Source organism: Acipenser ruthenus, chromosome 7 (assembly GCF_902713425.1).
Source record: "Acipenser ruthenus chromosome 7, fAciRut3.2 maternal haplotype, whole genome shotgun sequence".
NCBI lineage: Eukaryota > Metazoa > Chordata > Actinopteri > Acipenseriformes > Acipenseridae > Acipenser > Acipenser ruthenus.
In genome coordinates this window covers 46,045,606-46,066,911 of record NC_081195.1, presented here as the reverse complement: position 1 = coordinate 46,066,911, position 21,306 = coordinate 46,045,606, and the positions used below count along the sequence as shown (strand labels likewise).

Here is a 21,306-nt window from a genome sequence, read left to right as displayed (position 1 = left end):
TTTACAATATATATTTTATTGATTTGTCAAAACAAACAGCAAAAACACTGGACAATTACACACACAGTTAGCAACCGACTTGGAACCTTTATGTACACCGCAAGGATTCAAGCACAAGAGACTCCTAAAAAGAAAGGTATCAAGTTATGACAACATGCACACCAGGTTATAATTTAGTTCCCATGCAGCAATTAAAAAGGTATGGCATAATAAAAAATAAGTCAAGCACAGTTTGGCATGTATCGTCCTACCAGAAAGCAGAGCAGACCAATCATCGTATTTAAAGAAATAACCCTCCTACTCCCAACTAAAACCGATCAGTTGTTGAGAGAATACTGACATTTAAAAACAAAAACATTTGAATATTCGAAAGCTCCATATCCATTATTTGCTTTTTAAACAAACAAAGTCTCCAAGACATTCAGTACTCAACCCTTTATCTACCAATAATTGACAATTACTGCATTAGTCTAAAGCAGTGGTTTTCAACCACGGTCCTCGGGGGACCAGTGTCTTCTGGTTTCATTCCAACTGCGCTCTCAATTGCTTAACTAAGCCCTTAATTGAACTAATTAGATTAATTAACCTTTTTAATTGTTCTCCGCTCCTAAAAAGTTGCAGATTAAGTTGTTTATAACATTTTATAGTTATGAGCCGAGAACAATTAAAAAAGGTCTAATTATTAGTTCAACTAAGGGCTTAGAGAAGCAATTGAGCGCTGAGTTGGAATGAAAACCAGAAGACACAGGGGTCCCTGAGGACCGGGGTTGAAAAACCACTGGTCTAAAGGTCACTCCCTGGTTGGAAGTGAACAGGTGAAGTGGAGGTAAATTCCCTTTAACTTTTTCCACTATCAATCCTGGAAATAACCTACATCAGATTTGCCACTGAAGAGCTCTTCCTGAAGACGATGGTTGTGGGTACTTAAATATAAAACAAACATACATGTCAAATTAAACCAACTTGTGAATACATTTACTGCTATTTAATATTTTTTGGTGGTGGGGGTGGGGGTTGGCAGGGTTACCTCTAACAAATGCACACGTGTGAAGAGTTTAGGTTCTAAAGTATTTAGGTGGCATATGCAATTATTTATCTTGTTTTGACAGAACATTGCTTAAAACTCTTGTGTGGTGTCCCTACTGCAGTTTTACAATGTGCAGTACACTTCTCCAGTGTGGAACATTAACTTATGTTCAAATCCATCTCCCCAGGAGAGATCAGAATTAATAAAACAATTCTTTGGTTGAATATAAACATTATACACGTGCCATGCAGCATTGAAATGTTGGTGTTTAAATACCAGTATATGCAAGACATATATGCCTACAGTGGTAGATTAAAAAAAAAAAAAAAAAGTGCTGCACGATATCATACAAATAGTCCCTCTAACATTAACAATTTATATACTTCTCAATTAAAGTCCAATGGTGGATACTACTGCTTTAAAATTGATGTTTTAGGAGTCTTTTTTTATAAATAAATAATAAAAAAAAAAAACGGTCGATATCGGGGGGAGTGCATGTATACTTACAATCCAGTCTTTCACTCTTGGCATTAGATTTTTGTTAAATTATTAGATCTCAAAACAAGATTGTATTACTGTACACCTGAATTAACAGTAGCAGCGTAAAATCAATGGAAATGCCTTTAGGTAAATCAATGCCAAAAAGATCTTAAACAATCTCCTAATTTCTATACAATTGTGCAGGGTTTCGCTTTATAAATCAATCAGATAGCATCATCTATAATACAATACATAGTCACCAATTCTGGCTCATTTTGTCTTCCTCAGCGGTTTCAATGCACACATTTGAAATATAAAACTTAAGTTTTATATTTTAAAAAAGGACACTGGTTTTTAGTAGGTATCTACCCATTAAATTATTTAAAAACATTAAAAAGGAACATAAAAATGTTCATTTTAAAAAGTTACTGTGAATAGGCACTGAAAAAAGGCAATATTTGTGGGGGAAAAAAAAAAACCACACCAACACTAAAAACTTAACTATCAAATTATACCATACCCATAATTATTGATTAGTAAAACATATGAACTTACATATCAGTGTTGAACTGAATTTTAAAAAAGTATGAAAATAAAAGGCTATTAATTTCCTTAGCATCTTTCAAATTATGGCCAAGGAAAATAAAGTAAAATATTCATCCTAGAAGCACCTTGTTCACAGTGATATTTTATTTACAGGATATTTTAGTATATCAGGAAACAGAAGGGAGTTGTTACAATAACTGAGGTAGACAAAACGAAATACTTTCCACAATGGGGCAGTACAGGAACCACCAGTATATTATAATATCAAAGTGTCGGATTGGAGCATTTCTTTCATACAAGCTAAAGTGCAATGGAAAGAAGCACGATCTTAAAAATATGTTGGAAGGTAACAGTTAGCTGCAGTCATCCCCCCCCTCCCCCTTTTTAGAGTAAATAATGTAAATTCATCAATAATTTGTCTCTACTGAGTGTGTGTACTGAAAGTACCAGCCAAACATGCATGCCTTTTAATCTACACATATTCTTAATTCAATCTTAAAAACATTCTCCAGAGACATCAGCAGTTTGCTTAAAACCTTTTTTTTTTTTTTTTTTTTTTACAAAATTTTGGAAGGAATATGGAAATAAAATTCTTGCAACAGTAAGCAAGCTTTGGAATTCTCCAAATCTTTGCCACATGAAGAAATTTAAGCTTGTGTAATTTTCTTAATACCTAGTGTACGAATGGGGCATCCTTTTTAGGATCTGTATAAAATGTTCAACTGAAGTTAATGGCAGAACCAACCACACATCTTGAAACTTGAATTGAAGATTTCATTGTAACCTGCAAGACTGGAAGCAGCAGGAGGTATAAAATCATGTTTCCTACCAGTTCACAAGTAATTCATCAGCAAATCATTGGTGTTAAGCAAGCACAGATCAAGAGCAAACTACTTCTGCATTGGTCTCCTTAATTCACAGTTAAGTAAAAACAGAAGGAAAATGAATGGTTTAAGACTAGTCATACTATACTAGTTCAATACACCCTACCTAAAGGACTAGCAGTCTTCAGAGATCATCCTGTAGGTATGCACCAAGGTTAACACAAGCAGATTTCATGGACAAACATACTAGAAAAAGAAGCAAGATCGTCAATTGATTTAACAAACTAGGTACATTCCACTTGTTAAAAAAACAACAATTTTTTTTAAAAAAGTGCAAACAAAAAAAAGGCCTCCAATGTTTTCATTTAATAAGGCTTGGAAAGGAATTATTTGTAAGAGCTTTTTCCAATATGGTGCCCATAGTCTGTCCTTGCTGTACATGTATAGCTTATTCCTGAAGACACTCCCAAAACTTATTTCAATCTCTCTAGGAGTTCCTGTGTGAGGCCAAGGTTTATGAGCTGTGTTGTAGAGAGTTGTGCTAGCTGGGGAAAGGACTTCAGAAGTTTCTCCCAACACAGTTCCAACAAGCTGGGTACTACCAGCCAGATCTTAAACAGGGAGCCAGTCCTCCTGTTTTCATGAATGTTTACCACTCCGCCATGGACATACATACAGCCAGCCTGAAAGCAAATGTGATTTAAAAAAGGCAGTTAAGTGCTTGTAGTACAAGTTATCCTTCACAGTTAACTTGTATTCACTTTTTCAAAGTCCAATCATATCACCAAAAAATAAATATTCTGGGAGTTTATAAAGCAATAAACGCACCCTGATGCAAAAGTGGTCCTAAATACACGGCAGGTGTTACTTACTGGGGTTACAGCTGCACAGTGAAAATAGGCAGGCTCTGGCATGACTGCTGGTAGTTTTGTCCACTGGAATGTTTGTAAATTTATTTTCCAAAGATCTCCTAGTATCAATTCCCCATTGTAGCCACCACATATAAATACATCTTAAAAAAGAAAATAAATAAAAGATTAATGGCTGGTTTCACAGACCCTGATTAGTACCAATATTATTACATTACCACATTAGGTGGTCCAAGATTACTGCTAACGAGGGTCTGTGAAACCCACAAATTACATAACCTACAGCACACTATTTTCTTATACAACTGAATGGTCTGAAAGTATTCAAACACCATAATCTGAGAAACAATTTTAGCTTTCATTCTTACACTTTCATCAAGATCATTAATTATGTTTTTACCAGACAGAGATAATGCTAAATTGCATCTTACCACTTCCTATCTGTACACAGCTGTGACATCTCCTTGCTGCAGGAAATCCTAAAAAAAAAAAAAAAAAAGGGGGGGGGGGGGGGGGGGGCAGGGCAGTCACACTTTATACAAAATGTAGTGTCCATCATCTTCAACTTTGAAATACAAAAATACCTGCAGGTTAATTGACCTACACCATTTTTCCAAATGAGCCCATGCTGTCTGAGCACAGTCCCAGGTAGTACTGGCACTAATGGGTCCTTATACTCCATCAATATCAAAAAGAAGCATAACAATTTGCAATTCCATGTGGTTAGCATGCATATATATATATATGCATATATATATATATATATATATATATATATATATATATATATATATATATATATATATATATATATATATATATATATAAATAATCTGACTATACATCACTAACAAATGCATCCAAGTTCCAATTGGCCTCAAACAAGTGGCTCAAAAAGAAAGAAAAAATACACACCACTGTACACTTATCTTTATTGTTTCATTAGACGCTTACCTATTTTGTCGTGTGGCTTCGTTGTTATTTCTTCCCATGAATTGGTTTCTAAATTGTAGGCATGTATCTGAAAAAAAATTAAATCTATAAAATATCAATAACATAAAATTCATAGTCACTAGGATGAACTTTATATTACCATTTGAAATGGTTACTACATTGTAGCAGGACAGAAGCCCTGCACATATAAATAGTATTTGTGTCTGTAAATAAAGACTGTGTACAGTAATCCATCTTGTACTTTATTATTATTATTTTATTATTATTATTTATTTCTTAGCAGACGCCCTTATCCAGGGCAACTTACAATTGTTACAAGATATCACATTATTTCACATACAACAGATATCACATTATTTTTACATACAATTACACATTTATACAATTGGGTTTTTACTGGAGCAGTGTCCTCCACTGGGGATTGAACCCACAACCCTCCGGTCAAGAGTCCAGAGCCCTAACCACTACTCCACACTGCTGCCCCAGTGTACCCGCCCTAAACGTTTATCCACCATGCTCAATCTTGTCAGCAACATTAGGGTATTATTGATCAGAGAAGATTAGTTCAGAGATTGTAGATTCTACCAAAGCTTTCATACACTGTTTTATGTGCTCCATGCACAACCTATGCTGGCAGCGTCACGTGAGCTATTCCGTGTATTGATATTGTTGTGCGGTGGCTGCTGGTTTGCAAGACAATGTGGGAATGGACTAGTGAAGGGGATGGGAGTACTAATAATGTGTGTTTGTAAACTGTTATTCTTGTTCAGATCTGTTGGCGTTCGCTGTGTGTTTTGGTGCACTGTGTGCGAGTGCATCACGGAGGAGGGTGGGAGCAGGTAGAACATGACCAGTCAGAGATACAGAGTGCTGGACCAATTAGTGAGGAAAAGGGAGGGACTTGGGTGTGTGGAGATAAGTTTGAAAGAGAGAAACGGGACCTGGCGACAGTACAACTGAGAGAGAGTTAAGAGAGGAGGTTGAGTTTGTGAGTGAGGAGAGGAATGAGAGCTTAAAAAAATAGCAATTTCCTATTGCTTTGAACCGCAACTGTTGTCTGTCATTAAATCCTGGAAACCCCACAGCTCAGCCCTACAATGTAAATAAATCCTGTTTGCCTGCGGGGCGTATCAACTTCAACCTCCATCTCAATCTCCTGCCTCACTCAGCAGCAAATTCATGCACCCAGGTGGCTACTCTGTCACAAGCATTAACACCGGTGTATCTTTCTAAATAAGTGATTTTAGGGAGCTCCCTAATAAAAACTGAATCTCATAACAATAGTACAGTAATTGTTACAGCTACATATAAATGGTATTTAAAAACAGGATTAATTTATCTGCCTCAAACTGAATTAATAGATTAAAATACCAGGGAAATTAAGTTTATACACAGCTCTAAACAATAAAGGGATTTTCAGAGATGTTCATATTAAGCATTGCAAGTCATTAAAGATATGTCTCAAGGGAGTTAGCTATTATTTCAATACAGGATCTGGGATGATTTAACACACATCTCTGAATATCCCTGATTTGTCCAGAGCACTGTATCAAAATATATGTATATCTGAGTCAAAGCAAGTTTGTAGAATGTTTTTTCTATCAGTGAACAGGCAGGTAAAACCTCTGTCTTGTACAGTACCTTATCCAAAGGATAAGATGTCCATGATGTTCCCCCTCCAAGGATGTATATCTTTTGTCCATCATGTGTAATTTCATGTCTGTACCTTTGTATAAAAGATTAAAAAAAAAAAAAAAAACCACACACAACCATAAATGACTATTTTGTAGCAAAAAAATATGTTGGCACAAATACAAAACTGAAAACTTATTTACACAAAAAATACCAGTTCTCAGCTTGGACAAGAACCCAGCATTTCTCACCTTTCTTCAGGCAGGTCATCTGGGGGGTTGTTTGGTTTAAGATGAATCCACTCACGTGTGTTCAGGTCTAATCTGTGAAGATCTGTGCTGTAAATATAACCTGTTGTTCCTCCAAATACATACAAGTAGCCATTTATAATTGCCATTGCCTTAAAAAAAAAAAAAAAAAAAAAAAAAAAAAAAAAAACTCATTTAAATGATACTACTGGCCCAACTTAAATTGTCAAAGACCGCTAGTCACATTCCACAAAACGTGGACAACTACATTTTCTGTAGCAGTTCTCTTGAATGAGCTATGCTGTCAATGTCAGTTCATGCAGTTAATATAATTGCTCACTTTCCCCATAAATTACATTTGTTTTCCAATCAAGATTGATAAATTGCATTTGTTGTTTGACATAGCTGCCAAAACTTAACATAGAACAAGAGCCAATAACTTGCCATGAGGTTTATTTGCGGTCAGTAGACAGCCACTCAAAGTCCTGATCTGTGTGAGACTAATTAATGCTTTGTGGATGTCTCTTTACCTCAAACCACCACAACACATTTATAAGAACTTAGTCTCCACCCCTAGTAGTAGATGAACAATACAAACAGCAATAACAAAGTCAAATACAAAATTAACACTGTACCTGTCCATAAATTCGGTTAGGTTTCTTTCCACGACAACCGAGTAGAGACCAACGTTTGTATTTAACATTACAAACATGGACATCATTTCCATTGCTCTCACCAAATGGAATTCCAGTGCCACCAAACACCAGCAAGTTGTTCCCATGTAAAACAGCTGAAAAAGGGGGGGGGGGGCAGAAATACTTGCACTTTGGTTACAAGTAAATTGAAGGTACAGTTGTACACGGTTGTAACGAAAGGTACATTTTGATCTCCGCTAGATAGTACTAATTTGCATAATTTTGTTTATTTGATTGCAAAGAACTCAGTTGTTGAACAGTTTCACATTCCAAACACAGATCATGTGTTACCCCTGGTTGGGCTCGTCATACAGCTCTTGCAAATTTATTTTTGAACCCAGAAAGTAGGGTTGCAACCTATAAAAATGATTCATTAATACTTACACTATTACTTGCAACTTTTTTTGGGAAAAATTCAGGATACCCACATAGATCTTTATAACATTTATTCCCCTGGTCCCATTCTAGTTTGTTTAAAATAAATGCCAATTTTCTCCAAAACTAAACGTAGCTCAGCGAAATACTCCAGACTGGGTGAACATCTTTTTACAAACTGTAGATGAGAGGTTTCTTATTTGTTGTCTTTTTCTGTCTTAAATCCTTTCTGAAAAACATTTATTAGACACTGTAGAGGTGCTTGCCTCCATGCTGGGACTTTTCAACTCTGGTTTGTTTATTTTCATTTATTAATTTTGTATTTTTATTTATTTATTTTTTATAAAATGTGCATTGCTTCAGCATACTTTGAGCTCAGTTTTCAAAATTAAAATGATTAGTGTATATTTTAGGTTTCATACTTTTTCTACCAGAACACTTACATCTTGCACACTATGTATTCAGTACATATTACTGAAGCAATACAGTCACTATAGGTACTCCTCAGTACTTTGGTGCAATACCCTGCTACAATGCACAGCAGCGACATCTTTGATAAAGAGGTGCTACATACAACAATTTGGTAGTGCATTTTATACAATTTTTGTTTAATGGGCATTATACAAATCAAAAGATTGAATTTTGCATGTGAGTGACATTTAATTTGTTATTTATAGTACTCATTTGTCAGACGGTTTCTGTTAACAGAGGGGAAAAAAATAAATAAATAAAAAATAAACCCAACAACATCCGACAATGCATGAATGCCGCCTGATGAACCATCTAAGGTTTAGAACTACCTTTGAATTCCTGGCTAGTGAACAAACCTTTTAAACACAGTCCTACAGCTGTATAGTCATATAAGATCTGCAGTTATACTACTCAGAATGTGACTTGCAGTTATAGTAGCTACCAACATTTTGACCTTCGAAGGTTCGGAACACATTACTGAAGGAAGGTTCGAACCTTCGATGGTACTAATTTGCATAATAATGGGGACAGCACCATAGCTACTTGTTTATATTTGATTGAAAATCCTATTTTACAGGTAAGCCATATAAAATGGAATGAAACATTCATATGTAGTTTAAAAATACATTATGTAGAACAGTAATCATGTTTTTATAATTTAAATAAAAACACATGTTTATTTACACGTAATTGATGCTGCTTGCGCGTAAGCTTGCATTGCAGCAGCACTAACTGCAGCGGTCTTAGGCAAAACAAACTTAATTTAACAGTCACCGCTCCAAGCAGAAGCAGAAGCAGCAGAAGAAGCAGCAGAAGCAGCAGCAGCAGCTTACAATTGTAAAGTAACCCCAGAGATTGGATGTGCCTCCATGATACATCAACAGTCGCTTGCACAGTTTGCATTCAACTTTTTTTTTTTTTTTTTGGTCGCCTGGGCATTTAACAAAAAAAAAAAAATCCCAAACAGCAGAAGAGTTTCAAAACTTTCAATACAGCTTACACTATCGCTTTGCTGTCGAGATGGTGAATGAAGAAATTTGCCTCTGGTTAACAAGGGCTGGAGGAGGGGGAAAGGACTGTGCTCCGTTTTTTCAAAATTAAAATTATTAGTGTTGGCGTATATTTTGTATGTTTCAAACATACTCTACCATAGCTTTTGGCCCAAGAGGCATTGAAGATACTCCAAAAGAGTCTCCGCTCTTAACAGCAGAACTTTCAAAGCGCATGTTTTTGCGAGCGAAACAATCAACAATGCTTGATTTCTGTGTGAAACAAAGTTGTTTTTTGTTTTTGTACACAGAGTTCTGTATAAATGTACATTTGTTAACTTTTGCTACTTAAGCCATCAAATTAGACAGCACACTTGTTGTGAAATGAGCACAATGGGTAAAGAAAAAACAAACATTCTAAAAATGAGCAACAGAAGAAGCTAGTGTATCACATTTTGAAAAGATTGCTTGGTATAATCACCGTATCCAATAGGGATAATGTTTTGTGGCAAAGACAAACTTTTTTTTTTACACAAACTTGTTTACTTGTGCATTAAGTGAATCCATCTGTCCATACTGTGTTCGTATGACACTTCACATTTTTGCATATAACTGGACAGCTTATCTAATTGTCATGAAACTTGGTATTAACATTTAGAGCAATTCCTATCTACACTTCCATTGAATGTACCTGGACAATCTTGGGGGTCTGTCAAAGTCTGTCTCAATGTCTAGTCTAAACATTTGTCATTTAATTCATTAGGTTTCTTTTACTATTTCTAAATTGAGCACTATTGAGTTTAGTTATGATATGGCATCTTTTTTTGCAAATTGTGCTTAATTGTATTACTAATTCTTATTGTATACTATTCTGTACATACCGTCATGGTCATCAACTATCATATCAATAGCGCTGCTGTAACTTTGAATTTACAGTCATTCACTTTGAATTAGGTGACGCCAACTGTTCCATCCACAACACTATAGGTTAATTCCCTGTGTTACAGGTAATACTATTAAGACCCTATGTTCTGCTGACAACAGGAAACTATGTTTTGTCAGGTGGGGGTCCCATTACCTGCAACACAGGAAATTGTACTGTGGCAGGATAAATAGGCTTTACAGGAGTCAAGGAAAAGAAAAACAAAAAACGTCTGGGAAAAGAAAAGGAGGGAAAAAGATAACTTGAGTGTGAGACACCTGGAGTCAATATATATTACCTACCTGACATGGACGCTAGCTCTCTGGGCATGTACCCTTCTGTTCTCATTTGCTGCCATGTTCCAGTTGCAAAGTGATACCTCCAGAGCTCCCTAAACAAGGGGTAGTCTTCATTTTCAGATCCTCCCGACTCGTCAAAGTCTGGATTGTACCCTCCAAACACGTACAGGTTAGCATTGTCTGCAACACAGCGGTGTCCGCTCCGAGCAGGGGGCGGGCGGTTACCTGGAGAGAGGCGGAGGGAAACAAAACATTAAAATGTAGGAGGTGAACTGTTCTTTTAATAGGACAATCACAGAACAGTGAGCCTCAATTGGTTAATGTTTAACACTGTCTCGTCGTCCATGTACCATTGTTGGTAGGGTCCAGCTTTTGGGAGGGAGGCCCCTTAAAGTAAATCACAACCACATTGTTACAAGAAATAGGTAGCGAATGCATGAACAAACCAACCCTGATTTGTATTTAATTATTATTCTCCCCACATTCAGAGCTATTGTGACATTTAGCAATTATACAAGCTAGTTTCCAATGTACAATACAATATTTGCAGAGGATACAAAGTATTACTACAATTGGAAAGAGAAGGAATGTATTTCAAACAAATACCTAAAACCTACAGTAACATCCCCTTTATAAGGATACAAATACATTCCCAAATTAAAGATATGTTCAGTATAGAATCCTAGGAATGCTGATGTCAGTACTTTATCCCAGGGTTCGAAATTAGCACCCCCACTAAATTTACCTGTGGCAGGTAAATTTCACATACAAACACACCCCAGTACCACATCTGTTTTCATTGCTGTTTTTTTTTTTTGTGTGCCCAAGGATGCAGTAAGTGGAGGTGCAGCCTCACCCCCCGACAATGCACCACACTCAACTTTTCTCTTGTTAACCTTTATGTAAAGCATGGGATCTGCATTGCCTGCAATAATAATGAATCGACTGTTTCAACCAATTAGCATTGCCACATGGGGGCTGGTGTTTAGCGTATCAACCAATTGGTATCAAGCATTGTCATGAGAGGGCAAGTGTTTATTGTTTCAACCTATCAGCACCAAGTATTGTCCTGCGAGAGAGTGTTTGCTTTCTAATCGTCTTGTAGCAGCTGGTTTCACCAAGGTTTTTGCGCTGGACAACGTCCAATTCACAAAACATGAAAAATATTCTGTAGCATCCAGCACCACACTTAGAACAACCCAGAGTAAAGAATATTTTTAATATTAACATATGTCAATATATCTATCAATGAACAAAGGATATTATAACATTGCCATATTCCTTTTCACTTTTAAGCACCAATCCATATTCCTCATTTAAACCAAAGTTTCACACTATTTTTAGTGCTGCTGTCTTCTCTGCCATGTACTATTTATTCTGTATACTGCATGCCTTTTAGTAACTGTTACTGTAGTATTAAAAGTATTTTAAATCAGCACACAAACTGAAATAATCAATGTTAATATGTAGCCACAGCATACAGCCTCCAGTAGTACATAGTTTTAGCAAGTGTCTAGAGCAGCTTTTCAGTCTTGTTTGAGTTACAGTAGCAACAAGCATAATTTGAAATGGTTTACTTAAGTGTTTGTTGATTTGAACACTTTAGTTCCACGAGGTAATGTACAGTTTAAGTTGGTCACGATTAATTAAGTTTTACATGTTCCAATAGTTACTTTTCTTAAAGTTTCTCTTGTTCCCATTTAATATATTAAACACACATTGAAATGCAAACTGTGCATTTTTGGTGAACTATCAATAAACATTATACTGGGCCAGTAGAATGCATATGGGGCCAGTGTATTAGCACTGGTGGTTAATGGATGGAAAAGTTAAAGCTCTGTTATCCAAATATTGCTACTTAGTTAAGACTGTTGCTTACTCATACCTATCACTGCAATATACACCTTCTGAATCTACTATGTATAGGCCTACTATTCAGTGTATCATAAATACCTTAAACATTTATAGCATTTTCTTGCTAAAAACAAGACACTTAACCACAGCTAAATTACACATTCAACCTTTAAATGTAATTAAATTAAATGACAAACTATTTGACAACAGGTCTTTCTGCTGACATTGAGACTTGGTCAAAACATTTGTCATTGTTACCACCATTGAGTGTGTTAGTTTTGGATTAAACATATTTAAATAACCTCTTCTCACAATACATACTTATCACAAGAAAGTTGCTGCAACACATTGTTTGTAAAGCTTTCAAGCATGCTGCCAAATGTTGGTACCCAATCAAGCAGAGGGCAGTATTACAATAGTGCCACTGAAGACAGCCTTTCATGTTCCATCACTAGTCACTAAATACTGCAGTGTATCAAAACATCACAAAAAAAGGCTACCAATAATCCCAGTCATTTCGCCCAATGTCCACAATTCTCAGGATAACACATTTCAATAATGACAAGTTATTAATCAACAACCGTCACCTTTGCACAGTCTGAAGCAATCTAGAGGATGACAATATTGAATTTGAAGCATTTGGGATGCAGTACAGTATCTCTCATTACTTCAGTGGAAAAGTGAGAAAGTCAAGGAAAACAGCAGATATCTAAATAGCAGAGACGGCACATTTAAAACAAAAAATAGCCCTACATAAGAAAATAAAAAATAAGGACCAGTGCAATAGAAGAATGCCCTACTGTGAATACCAATTTAAAAGATTAAAAGCTGCAAAGATTCTCACCAATAATAAGTGTTTATTTTTTTTGTTTTTCATCTGGTAAAAATCACCCACCTTCTCTTAAAAACCTGTTAGGGATCCTGAGGCTTGGGCATGGTTGACTGAAGTTTCTCCTAGCCGGCAGCCACCGTACTCTCTTCTTAGAGCCTGTCACCACAATTACCAGTAATGAGTCAGTCACAAAGACAGCAGGGCATCAAACAAACATACCACAACCAGCAGAAAGGTTAAAGGTTTAGCATACATTTTCTTTTTTTATTTATTTATTTTTATTTTTTAAAAGACAAGTACAGTAGTTATGAACCAACTTTGGCATATAATTTAAAAGGACTAAAAGCTTGATCTGCCATCAGCCTTTAGAATGCCTTTAAGGAGCACAGTCATATATACCGCCCCACCCCCACCACATCTTATCCAATTTGCCCCCACCACTGCAACACAGTTTACTGAACAACGGGCGCCCACTGTTCCCCCACTAAAGCAATGAATAATGCCAAGCTACTGAACCCTGGCTGCGCTGTCCAACCTGGCTAAGCTCAACCTATCCTCATCAGGCACCTACCATCAGTAGTGGTCACTAAATCGCATTACCGCCCTCCCTGTGGCCTCCCAGTCAAAGACTGGCAACCAGCAATTTCCTGCTTTCATAACTCTGCTCTCCACAAGGTAGTGCATTACAAGAGGAGTCACAAGGGACCCTCCACCTAGACACTTTATTTGATACAGATATACTGTGATGGGAAGCACAATGAAAGGACAGAAATCATTTTACAGTATTCTCACAATTTCTACATTGTATGAAACCATTTTTAGAACTCTGTTTTACCATTTTATAACACCTGGCTCAACTACAAAGAGAAATCTGATACAGGTATGCCCAGACTTGATATTCTGTATACAAGCACAACACTAACTCTTGAAAAACCACCACAAAATAAAAGTTACCTTAATTTATAAGAGACGACTACTTCGAAATAATGCATGTTCTTTCGAAAATACACATTTATTTTAAGAAACAATATGTCAAACATTTAGTGCTGGGACAAACACAGGATGTTTTCATGTTCAGATATTCAATCAAGCTAAATATTAGCTTGGACATTCGTTCGTTTTCAACAAGTAATAAAAGCCATTATATTGTTCAGAAAGCAGGCAGAGACGGTATAGCAGCAGGGGCTTGGGGCGTGGCCCGTGTATGCCTTTATTTTACAGCAAGACGTTACACTATGCAACAAGTAAATTATATATTTATAAATTATATATTTCCCAGGAGTAAAGGCCGGCCTCCGTTTTGGTTCTGGTTTATTACATTCCACATAAAGTCGCAAAAAAAACAAAAAAACATAATATATACAATCTATGTAAAAATCACTGCACAACATTTCCAGCAACGGGGGCACTGTTTAAGCGAGGCATTTCAGAATGACATGATGGCTTTCCACAGATATCACAACGCATGTGTGTATGCAGATGATCTGGTTTGTTTACTTTGTGTGTTGATCCTGTGTTGTGTGTGTTTTTTTTATATATATATATATATATATATAAAATCTCACATAACACACATAGCTCTTTTTCATTTTCTGGCGATGTGGTAAAGTGCAAGGTATTTTTGTAATTTCTAGCGAATACGAACTTATGATTTTTGTATCCGAACACATGTCAACAAATATTTGTTTGAATATTCAAATACTTGTCCCAGCACTACAAACATTTATTTTCATTTTAAAAAAACAGGACATTTTGAAATAAAGTACTCTGTTTGCTTGCCTTTCAGGAAATCTGTTACACTTGATCTCCCTGGGTCATTTCACTTCAGCAGTGTCTGGGGTCAAGCATCATACTGTCTGCATAGCATCTTGGGGAAAGCCGCTAGTTGGTTACCAACAAGGAAGTAATAATGTAGCCTATATACATTTATTGCTTGACTGATTAATGTAAAATGTAAACACCATTTTTTCCCCCCATATTTGTTATGCAACGTCAGCATTAGCTGCTTGGTCCAATACAGCTGCTTTCCAAATTCCAACAAGAAAATGTTTCTACGATCAAAATTACCTATGGTACAATTTTTCATATTTTAGTTTGACCCTTGGTGCATGTGCCAACATTTGTTAAATACCAACAGATTGTCTTGAACGTGTATTTTTAACCAATAATGAAAGCCATATTATATAGGAATAGGCCTGTTTGAGTTATACTTTTGTAAGTTCAAAACACCATTATAAACCAGTATTTTCACTTTATTGGGACCCCAAAATTTTCATCAGGGGCCTTCCCTTCAGTTTTTTAGTTGAGAGTCCTGGACCGTCAAAGGGAAACTTTGAGAGCCCTGCATAAAGGTCCACATATTGTGTGAGGACTCAAAGTATAGATCACCATGACCTACAGCTATGGCCAGAGGTTTTGCATCACCCTATAGAATTAACTAATTTTGCTTCATAAAGTTGATTGAAACCTGCTGAATAATGTTACGTTAACATGTTGAATTACACCACTTCATTGTTTTCCATAGAATGAAAAACATGACATTTCAAAATCTAACATGAAATACTGTACTACTATTACGGCTTCCGGTAGACATTTGCAATATCATTATATCAGTAGTGTCTATAACTAAAGGATGTTCAATAATATCTCTCATTATATATACAGTACTGTGCAAAAGTTTTAGGCAGGTGTGAAAAAATGCTGTAAAGTAAGAATGCTTTCAAAAATAGACATGTTAATAGTTTATATTTATTAATTAACAAAATGCAAAGTGAGTTAACAGAAGAAAAATCTACATCAAATCAATATTTGGTGTGACCACCCTTTGCCTTCAAAAGAGCATCAATTCTTCTAGGTACACTTGCACACAGTTTTTGAAGGAACTCGGCAGGTAGGTTGGCCCAAACATCTTGGAGAACTAACCACAGTTCTTCTGTGGATTTAGGCAGCCTCAGTTGCTTCTCTCTCTTCATGTAATCCCAGACAGACTCGATGTTGAGATCAGGGCGCTAGTTCTTAATGACTTTCACTGTATGTTTGGGGTCGTTGTCATGCTGCAGAATAAATTCGGGGCCAATCAGATGCCTCCCTGATGGTATTGCATGATGGATAAGTATCTGCCTGTACTTCTCAGCATTAATTCTGACCAAATCCCCAACTCCATTTGCAGAAATGTAGCCCCAAACTTGCAAGGAACCTCCACCATACTTCACTGTTGCCTGCAGACACTCATTCGTGTACCGCTCTCCAGCCCTTCGGCAAACAAACTGCCTTCTGCTACAGCCAAATATTTCAAATTTTGACTCATCAGTCCAGAGCACCTGCTGCCATTTTTCTGCACCCGTTCCTGTGTTTTCGTGCATAGTTGAGTCGCTTGGCCTTGTTTCCACGTCGGAGGTATGGCTTTTTGGCCGCAAGTCTTCCATGAAGGTCACTTCTGACCAGACTTCTCCGGACAGTAGATGGGTGTACCAGGGTCCCACTGTTTTCTGAGCTGATGGCACTGCTGGACATCTTCCGATTGCGAAGGGAACTAAGCATGATGTGTCTTTCATCTGCTGCAGTAAGTTTCCTTGGCCGACCACTACGTCTACGGTCCTCAACGTTGCCCGTTTCTTTGTGCTTCTTCAAAAGAGCTTGGACAGCACATCTGGAAACCCCTGTCTGCCTGGGAGAGACCTTGCTGATGCAGTATAACTACCTTGTGTCTTGTTGCTGTGCTCAGTCTTGCCATGGTGTATGACTTTTGACAGTAAACTGTCTTCAGCAACCTCACCTTGTTAGCGGAGTTTGGCTGTTCCTCACCCAGTTTTATTCCTCCTACACAGCTGTTTCTGTTTCAGTTAATGATTGTGTTTCAACCTACATATTGAATTGATGATCATTAGCACTTGTTTGGTATAATTGTTTTATCATACACCTGACTATATGCCTACAAAATCCCTGACGTTGTGCAAGTGTACCTAGAAGAATTGATGCTCTTTTGAAGGCAAAGGATTTGATTTAGATTTTTCTTCTGTTCACTCACTTTGCATTTAGTTAATTGATAAATATAATCTATTAACATGTCTATTTTTGAAAGCATTCTTACTTTACAGCATTTTTTCACACCTGCCTAAAACTTGCACAGTACGCATTGTGACCCTGAGCAAGTCACTTAACCTCCTTGTTCTCCGTCTTTCGGGTGAGATGTATTTGTAAGTGACTCTGCAGCTGATGCATAGTTCACACACCCAAGTCTCTAAGTCGTCTGCTAAAACATATTTAGCAGGCGACGTTATTTATTTATTTATTTAATTATTCCTCAATCCTAATCTAGGTGATGCAAAAAGTTTGGCCATAGCTGTACATTCACAGTATGCATAAAAATGTGACAGACAGGTATCTACAATACATTTCCACTACTTGTGGTAAAGAATTTACTAAAGTTTAAATCACAATTGTGGTAGTTCTGAAGATGCAAACGTGACAAAGGAAACTCGCATAGATTTATTTTCAGGTATGTGCTAAAAAGTGGTACGCAGAGCACTGTGCTTGCTTGTGCATGCCTAAACAATTTCTGCTAAGAAAACGGAATCACCCATTCAAATCTGGTACGTTACGCTGTTTTCGGTCTTTCACACCTTTTTATATTTAAATTTATCATTTTTGCTAGTCTTTTAGATCGTTTTTAATGCCGCAGTGTGGAGTAGTGGTTAGGGCTCTGGACTCTTGACCGGAGGGTCGTAGGTTCAATCCCAGGTGGGGGGCACTTCTGCTATACCCTTGTGCAAGGTACTTTACCTAGATTGCTCCAGTAAAAACCCTGTATAAATGGGTAATTGTATGTAAAAATAATCCAGTCACCCTGGATAAGGGCATCTGCAAATAAATAAATAAATATAATTTTTACCATTAAGAAAACAGTATGAGAATATTTATCATATACAATACATTGGGTCTTGTACATTTTTTCACTTGTGCAACTCTGCGGTGGACTTCTCATTTTGTCTTGTTCGCAGTGAATAGTTTTTTTTCTTTACAGAAATTGATTGTCTGTTTCTAGTTTAAGTTTGTAAAAATATATGCATAATTAATGGTAAATGTACCTCTGTTTGACAATAGTAAAACACCCCATCAGATCGTAATTGATTGCACCTGTACTAAAATCTCACAGCGTACCACTTTCAATGTGACGGTATCACCTTTTGACATTACAGGGGCCAAGTTGTGCTACGTGTACCACATTCTGACGATGTACCACTTTCTAACACTACACATTTTTATCCCCAGATTCTGTTTCGTTAATCAAGTCAATAAATGAATAAGCCCTTCTGCTAAAACTTTACACGTATTTTTTTTTAAATGTCCCAAATATGTGTTTATTTTTATTAAATATTCTAAAAATAAGCAATGAACCGACAAAAGAATGTAATTCTTGCCTTTGTCATTACATTAGCCAATATATAACATGGTCTAGTTTACCGGTACCTGTACTGTATGATAACCGGTATTTAAAAAGCATGTGTAAATAAAGCATACTAAAATAACAAAAAAAATAAATAATTTGATTTAGGAAAGGCTGCAAACAAGCAATTACTACATTATAATTTCACATGAGCCTGACTGAAGCCTCATCAGCCCAAATTTTACAGGCCCGCGCTGGTTGTAAAACAAAAAGCATGTAAAGTATACTTCAAGTGTTCAGTGATTAATAAATCTCTCTCATAATTTCATAAAAACAGCACGATATCATTTTTAAACTGACCTGCTGCTCTCAGAGAAGGCCTCCCTGACAGTTTCTCAAATTTATTCAGCAGATCCAAAAAGTTCGTATTTTCACCGCCTGCTGCAGCTGACATGTCTTCAGAAAGTAAATTTAATAAATTAACAACAAAATGAAAAAATAAATATTTAATAAAATATTTGTGTGCTAGGTTTTATTTTTCACTTTAGTTGTTTCTCCCCAAACACACCAATATAACAATCCTAGCCACCTCGCAGACAAAAAAAAAAAAAAACTCCAATCTAAGGTGGCTTTAAATAGCACGAGCCAATCAGCAAGACCCTTATTACGACCTGAATAAAGGATGGGTGCCGATGTAGTAAAAAATACCAAAAAAAAACCCCACGCCAAAACAAAACAACTTTACGAAGCTTGGTGACAGTTTAGGCAAGCATAGTTAATGTTGAATTGACAGGCCATTTGTTTTAAACCGGGCTGAAGTTAGTTACTTATTCCCGATTCGAGGCTGAAGTTAATTACTTATTCGCACAGTTACTTATTGAATATTAGCTCACACTCGAAAGGTGAAATCACATTGATAGTCTGTATGTGCCACCTCAAGTAGGATTTCATTTTAAAGCTTGAGAATTTATCTTCAAAATAAAGTAGATTGCAGTGGCACAACCAGGCATTCGTAGGCTATGCCATGAAATATACCCCCACCCCTTGTCAATAGTTGCCACTTAAAAAAAATAAAAGAATGGGCCGGAGGTATGCCACAGGCTTGGCTGGAATTTATGTTCTTAATCTTATATTGACATCTACTTTTGTATGTATTTTAGTCTACGGTTGTAGGCTATAAATAAATCATTTTCAAGTGCAATTTGTGTTTGTAATTGTTACTTATTATACATGTATACCATTTATGTAACACGTCATTATTTATTAAAATTACGATAGAACTCCCTAACCCAATACACAATTTGTTTATAATTGTTCGTGAATTCCTCTAATCATGTGGAATGCATTTTCTCTGGTACTCTGCTCGCCTCCGCGATAAATAAACTCAACATGATTAAGAAGTAGCCACCGAACATCTGCAACATTATAAGAACATTTTATATGCCTACAAACGTGTGTGGGAGTGTACGTTGTACAACATGTATACTTATAAATACGTTTAGGCAAAATACATGTCAATCAGCCCTGGCACTGGAATATTCTGAGGAGGCTGCAATGGTTCAAGATGAGGTGCTTCTTCCTCCTCGCCTTCCTCATGTGCGTCGAGCATTTCTTGGTCGCCCAACAATCTTTGACATGCAACATGCTACGAAGATCCTAGCCACAGTTTGGGGTCATATTGAAGCACACCCCCTGATTTGTCGATGCACCAAAACCTAATTTTTAGAAAACAAAAGGTCCGCTCGAGCACATTCCTACTGGACCTGTGTGCCACACTGACACGCCTGTTCTTCGTTGTGTGTGGATTAGACAGGTGTTAAAAGCCAAGACTCATTGCAAATCTGCAATCACCTGTAAGAAAACGTTATTGTAATATCTAGTATGCCGAACCAAGATTTCAATATTTACTGGTAGGTTTGGTCAGTTGTCATATAATGTATGTATCCAGAGTTCAGATAGGCTACAGTTGCATTAATAATTTATTGGTAGTAACATTTACATTGGGTTCATAAAACTACCTTTTAATATTTTGTTAGCTGCTCCTGATTACGTAGGGTAGATGCAATCAAGCTTTTTAGATCGTCATCTGGTAAATCTAAGAAATTAACCCCGGCCCTGCCACTCCCAGCAAAGCCATATTGCAGTTTGTTTATTCAATTTTTTTTAACACCAAAGAACGTATGTGCTGTTTTGTGTTGAGTAATATACTTTTTTTTGTTAATTAACTCCTTCCTTTTCCAAGTGCAAATTAACTCATTATAAATGTCGATTAACACAGATTTCCTTTTAAATTCCCAAGCAAAAAAGTAAGAAGAATTGTAGCAAGAAGCACTGCTTGTTAAGATAATAATATTATTTCGTAAATCAACATAATTTCGGAAACCACATTACCACGATTATTTAATAACGAAATAGCCATAACGACCAGTTGAAAATACCTAAATCAATGCTACATACCGATTTGTTCATTAACAGTGGAGTTATCATTTACGAAGTTCTGAACCCCACCGACCCCCCACCCACACCCCAACCATTATGTTTTGAACTAAACTGATCTAGAAAGTGTAATAACATGCATTATTACACTTTCTACACCAGTAATTTATAAACATACTGTACAGGATTATAGATTACTCCCCGCCTCCAGTTCTGCATATTTGGGTTTTAGTTTTTATATTTAAAAACATGTTTTAATTCATTAAATAGTATAATGGGACATTTTATAATGTTAGTAAATCCACCATTACACATAAAAAAAAAAGAAATACTGGAGCGGTTTGTTCCTCAACTCCATCACTAAGGCAAGTAAAATGGAAGAGAATAGGTGAAGAGGCTCATAAGGTAGTGAGTATACAGCTTTTGAAAAAATGGTATCTATATTTGATTTTAACACTTTTTATAAT

General features: G+C 36.4%; 1 protein-coding gene across 2 annotated transcripts; it reads right to left on the bottom strand.

Annotated features, from left to right (window-relative positions):
- Positions 1-1,002: 1,002 nt before the first annotated feature.
- LOC117416035 (kelch domain-containing protein 10-like) lies at positions 1,003-19,020 on the bottom strand. 2 transcript variants are annotated; one of them, XM_034027053.3, is made up of 10 exons: positions 18,764-19,020; positions 13,081-13,173; positions 10,335-10,556; positions 7,216-7,370; positions 6,584-6,732; positions 6,342-6,426; positions 4,701-4,767; positions 4,178-4,225; positions 3,750-3,889; positions 1,003-3,560 (listed from the first exon to the last, which is right to left on the bottom strand). In XM_034027053.3, exons 1-10 carry the CDS (start codon positions 18,855-18,857, stop codon positions 3,351-3,353), a joined length of 1,263 nt encoding a protein of 420 aa, XP_033882944.2. In that variant the 5' UTR covers positions 18,858-19,020; the 3' UTR covers positions 1,003-3,350. The 2 variants fall into 2 exon arrangements, with proteins under 2 accessions (XP_033882944.2, XP_033882946.2); XM_034027055.3 differs by lacking the exon at positions 13,081-13,173.
- Between the last annotated feature and the right edge of the window lie 2,286 nt (positions 19,021-21,306).